We start from the raw sequence: 6,000 nt of genomic DNA, 5'->3' as shown, positions 1-6,000 counted from the left end.
TTCGGGTAATCGGTTTAAACGAATCCGTTTATTCATGCGGTGATTACAAACGATATTTAATACTTAAAGCTAAGCGCGAAGCAACATGCGGGAACGGTGCGGGTATACAGTTGTGCGCGTGGAGCCCGGGCAGCGAGCGTGGCTCAAACGGCCGTGTTCCGCAGTCGCGGGATTTGCATGCAATTAACCTACGATTATTATTATTGGGACAGTACAGATCTTAAACACTACGGGGCGTCGCGGGGCCCTCAATGTAATTCCAACTGCCTGACTGCCTTATCCTTAAAAGGACGGGGCGTCGGCGTTCTCGGTGTTCTATCCTTAAAAGGACTGAAGCTCCCGTAGTAGTTTGAGGGCCGGGGGTGAAGATAGAAACTGCGCGACACTGGCGGGAATTCTAAAGTCTATTTTATTCTCTAGTTAAAAGTCGCAGTATGTACAATGCGGTCTTATAATACGAACAGGTCGCGGTGTATTTACAAAGCGATGCGGGAAGCTACCAGAACGCGGAGACCAAAGCGGTCTTACGATACAAACGGGTCACGGTATATATGCAAACGGTCTTACGGTATAACGCGGTGCGAACTTATCTACTAGTAGGGTGCGCCGTCCCAGCAACCGGGACGCCCGGCATAACCACGGGTAGCCCGTGACCTGGTTTAACGCGGGGTAGGGTGCGCCGTCCCAGCAACCGGGAAGCCCGGCATAACCACGGGTAGCCCGTGACCTGGTTTAACGCGGGGTAGGATGCGCCGTCCCAGCAACCGGGAAGCCCGGCATAACCACGGGTAGCCCGTGACCTGGTGTAACGCTAGGTATTAGGGTGCGCCGTCCCAGCAACCGGGTAGCCCGGCGTAACTACGGGTAGCCCGTAGCCTGGTGTAACGCGGTAGAGGTTTCGGATCTGGAGTTGTACGAGGTAGGACTCGGGATCGGGAACTGGTAACGCTACGTTTGCCGGAGCGCCTTATATACCGGCGGTCGGCCTCCCACTCACGCGAGTCGGCGCGTGGTGGGAGCGCGTGGTGGGGCGGCCCCACGGTGGGGCCGCGACACGGGTGTGGAAGTTTAGGGACGCCATAGGCGCCGAGCCTCAAAATTGCGGGCGGCTGGTCGGCCCGCGAGGCTGGTAACGGTATCGTTACACATTGAAAAATTTACATATAATTTAATATTTATTTACAAAAAGATTATTTTCACCGCTGCGAAAAGTACACAAAAGTATGTTACGCAATATAGCAATAAAAGAGAGAGTGTCGAGAAAAAATAGAAAAATCATTGTTCGGATACATAACCATACGGTAGCGAATTTCGACTATCGATAAATCTACGTTTAATACGGGCTCGCATACTTTAGTTTCGTCCCGTGTTACGATCTCGTAAAACGCGGTACGACGAATTGCTCTAAAGCATAGATTTATCGAAGTTTTCGGCAATTCTTCTCCGTTCTTTTCATTTTCCTGTGCTCTCTCTTTATTTAACAATAAATTCTTAATGCTGTTAAAATTAACCAACCAAGAGTTTTCATAGTTTAGAGTTATGCCCTTTACTTTACAGCATTCACGCGTACGCCCATCCGGCATACGAACAACATAGGCATAAAATTTTGGGCCACCGGACACGAACGCCTCGATATAACTACCACGACCGTAGCTTTCGAGCTCGTCCGTCATGTCACCTAGAAAATTCCCCGTATGCGGTTCATACTCATTCGGTTTACCTGTGCTTACGTATATACACGAATCAGTTTCATAATATAACACACGTCGATCTAAACGTTCTAAATATTCATATAATTTTAAGCGCGCTTGAGCCGTCGTATATGCCGCTATCGCAACATTAGTTATAGGTGAGGGCGTGACGGCCTCTTGTCGCAATCGCCACGAAACATATATTACATCGTCGTTCACGGGTAATATATCGGTTATCTCATGCTCGCTACTCGTCAGTAACGTCAGAAAACGATGCAGTGTTCTCACAACCTCAGTATTCGGCAAATTGGCCCGCTGGCCGAATTTTCCCCAAAATGAATTTAAACAGAGTTTTGCAACTGAACGTAAACCAGGGTTCAGCGCGACGTTACACTTATCGAGAACAATACCTTCGGTTTTTTCGTACTCCCGTAGATACCGTTCTTTAGCGTCATCGTCGTCTCCGCATTCCCCCGGCCATCCGCTTGCTTCTTGTTTTAATTGTAAGAATGAGTTTATATATTCGGCGAACAAACCGCCTTGACGAGATGCGCGATCGAATTGACTAACTTTATATTGCCAAATCTCGCTTACTGCCGTCACGAGATAACCCTTTTCGACTACCTTTCGTAATTTGCACAACACCCACGTACCCTCGAATTCCCGCTCATTAATGTTGTCGTGCGTGCAAGATGTCTGCGCAAATGTTTCGCAACAACTACGACATAAGGCGAAAAGTAATTTTCCGCGTACGCGATACGGGAGTACAGGATGAAAGAGGTTGCGTGGTGGAAGCACAGTACAGCGTATAAGACCTTCGAGCGAATCAAAATTATAATTTGGAGCTATTCCGATTAAAGAGGCGCATTCTTTGCCAACATAAATATCTGGATGTCCGATCGGGAAAGCGCCTGTCTTCAATACATACGGGTATAAAGAGCATACGTCTACGTAATGTATTTTCTCTGCACCCGTAACTTCGTATCGAGTCACGATATTTCCCGTACGGCCGCCGAAAAACGCATCGCGAGGGTCGAGCGGTGATGTTTCCACCAACGGATGGTTTTCGAGATATTCTCGCATTTCGCGATTCTCGAGCATATCCCGATCAAAAACGCACTCCCATTTTTCCGTCACTATATATCCCCGTTGTCGAAGGCGCCACGAGATCGCGAGAGTTTGCTCGTATCGCGAAGCAATCGTATCACCATGATCCGAAGTCGAAGAAATCGCTCTATCGCGATTCGAAGGAAAGCAAGTCGGACACCCGTGCCAAAAGCATCCGTGAAATTGTAAAATATGACGCTGTGTCGTCTCAACAGCGGTCGTTTCATTATATCCGTCGACGAGCGTACCATCAGCCGTACGATATTCACGCGCACGCCCCGCATGTTTTATAGGATGACCAATTTCGCGCTCCAACCATACCAGCCATTGTAGAGCTTTACGCGAATAATTGCTCGCTTTTCTATAACCACCGGAAGGAATAATGCCTATTTCCTTTTCGCGCAAAAAGTTTTTACGGAAAACGGTCATACACGTCGAGGCGATAGTGGTGCATTCCTCGAACGGACATACGTTGCCGCGGTTTATAAAAATTTTTCTGAATGGTATACACGCGCGTCGAAGAATGTCTACATCGGTACGACAATAGCGAACAATTTATTGTTGAAAGTCGAATACGGTGTTTTTTCGCGTCATGTCCGTATGCCATGCGAGAAAGCGTTCGCGTTCCGAAGTCTTCATGTTTTCAGGAGAATAATATTTCGCGTCTGGTAACGGTCCGACATACGTTTGATTTTCGACAGTGTTAAATAAATGCGGAAAAGTGCCTTTATCCATAGAGTCCCCTAGGCCAAAAGCTTTCGGTAATTCAGATAATCGCATTGGCATATAATTAGCACTGTCGATGAATATTGTATTTCCTGCTGATAACATTACAATTTTTGTACCGCTCAAAATTATTTTCGGCTCTAAATAATTCCGATTTTCTACGATGTATTGAAGAATAAACTGCGCGTCGAACGCTTTCGCATTATGTGCTATGCATTTGATCTGGTTAAAACGTTTCGTCCTTCGCGTTGCGAATTCGACAAATTGTTTCACTGGATCATGTCTGAATATGAATTCGCGTATCCCGCACCATCGGCATCGCACGGACATGTCGTTTTCTTGCGCACATGCTTCGCAAATCTGTTGCGCTACGCAGAGGGTAGGTACATGTTTTTTCACGTTCATCGTACCTTCGAGCGTCTCGTCTTGCCGTGTTTCGAAATCATAAAATATAAATGCCACGAGGTTCTTTTTGCTCTCGTTTACCTCTTCGCCAGCAGCTTCTTTACTCTTTGTTGTTCCTCGCGTATCCGATATCAACGTAGTCATCGCCGTTGACGAGGACGGTTCGGTAGAGGAACTAACTGCTTTGCGAAGAGGTTGCATATGACATAAATGATTTCGAGATTGCGGCGACCGACATAGCCTGCAGTAAGAAATGCCGCATTCGTGTTTCGCATTCGATTTAACCGCGCATCCGCATTCATTGCAAAATCTCACGACATTACAAACACTCGCGAGCGTTCTACCGTTATACGATTTTTTACTACGATGACGATCGAAACATTTTGCACCGTAAAATGTTCGATTACATGAATCGCATTTCACAGGCGCAACGGAATCGACGCATGCCGACTCTGCGAAACAGCGCGGACATTTATTCAAGCACCGATGACCTATCTCGTCCCGAAAACTTACATTACACGACGTACAATAATTACGAAAACCAGCGGCTGCTTTTAAATTTAAAATAGGATTGTAATGTCGCGAGCTCTCGTAATACATTATATTTAACCGGTGCGACGATTCCCGTCCGAGAGAAGCGAGTATTGCGGTTCCGTCGTACATAGGTTTTTCTCCGAGACCGAAAGTACTAAAATTATATACAACTATCGCGATATTGTCAGCGGCGAAATAACGTTGGAAGCGTTCGATTTCCCGAATTCCGCAGCCCTCTTCAGGAATCGTAACACCGACATCCCGTGCTAATTGTAACGCGAGTTCCCGTTGAAGAGGGGATTGCGTGCATCTTACAGCATTCCATTTTTCATGTAATTCTCCCGTACGTAAATTACCGCGTTCGCAATAAATTTTCGCTACAACAAGAGCCCGGGGAAAACATAAATTATCGGAATTTTTTATTGTTAGTATCGAACGCTTCGCAATATCTTCGCGTGTTAATTTCACACGCCCCCGCCCTGAAGGAACCGTAACGTTAAAAACTCGAATATCGAAGCGTTCCGCAATATCGAGACCTCCCGCGCTCTGCGCTACCGAACTCACAATTCCCCAAATATCTTCATGTGTCAAGTCGCGCACAGGACGAAAAGATAATCCGGCAGGACCATGAGATAAATCCGCAGAATGAAAAGATAACCCCACATAATCGCCAGATTCGCATGAATTTATCGCATACGCGTGAATTTCACGGAACGCGTTTTCTAGCAAATGATAAATATCTCCGTCTTCAAGCAACGGTCGAATCGCGAAACTCGCTTCTCTTCCGATTATGCCGAACCTCCTAAATTGTCGCCTATTTTCCGCCAATAAATCAACGTAATTAAAATTAATATCGCCGACCTCATGACGTTGTTGCTCCTCTTCCACCTCCGGCTCCTCTTCACCATCTTCTGTCTCCGACGAGGGATTACAGAGTTCTTCACCGACGACTTCCTCTTCATTCTCATCCACGTCGGTTAGTTCCTCGTTATTGCAGAGCAGCGCTGTTCGTTCTTCAGGAGTCGCTTCTTCATTTTGGCCACCACCACCACCACCTCTCTGCACTGTCGAAACAAAAGAAAAATTTAATTATAAATAAAATAAAAATTACATCTACGTTATTTTTATTCTTTTCAAAATTTTGTATCTCACCTGGTGATGTCGTGATATCAGCTTCGCTGTCGTTTTCGGCAGAGCGTGCTGTAACGATGCACCCCCCATCGTTACCCGGCACGTAGCCAGCCGGAAGTCTGCCGCCCGGCGAACACCAGCCGGGCAGTGGCAGAGGCGCCTAGCGCCCTTTTTTTAATATCTCAAAACCGCGGTTGTGATAAACAACCGTGCGGCCGTTATACGACCGCCGTTACGCCGAAGACCGAGCATAGCCGAGCGCTGCCGGAAGATCCCGAGCGTCACCCGCCGAATTGCCGCGTCGTTTCGCCCAGGGGAAGCGACGCGTTTACCGTAATTTACCCGCCGAAAAACAACGCGTCGTTATCCCCACCCGGGGGCGAACGACGCAATTACCGATAGACGC

The 6,000-nt window shown here is 47.2% G+C and overlaps 1 protein-coding gene across 1 annotated transcript; it reads right to left on the bottom strand.

The window, feature by feature from the left end:
• Nucleotides 1-248: 248 nt before the first annotated feature.
• Nucleotides 249-3,227, bottom strand: LOC138935161 (uncharacterized). Its single transcript, XM_070299588.1, has 2 exons — nucleotides 1,643-3,227; nucleotides 249-385 (listed from the first exon to the last, which is right to left on the bottom strand). The coding sequence occupies exons 1-2, from the start codon at nucleotides 3,225-3,227 to the stop codon at nucleotides 249-251; spliced, it is 1,722 nt and encodes a 573-aa protein (XP_070155689.1).
• Nucleotides 3,228-6,000: the final 2,773 nt, after the last annotated feature.

Source organism: Polyergus mexicanus, unplaced genomic scaffold (genome assembly GCF_030449975.1).
Source record: "Polyergus mexicanus isolate NDT 795.1 unplaced genomic scaffold, iyPolMexi1.0 SCAF_7, whole genome shotgun sequence".
NCBI lineage: Eukaryota > Metazoa > Arthropoda > Insecta > Hymenoptera > Formicidae > Polyergus > Polyergus mexicanus.
This window is presented reverse-complemented; position numbering and strand designations above follow the sequence as displayed.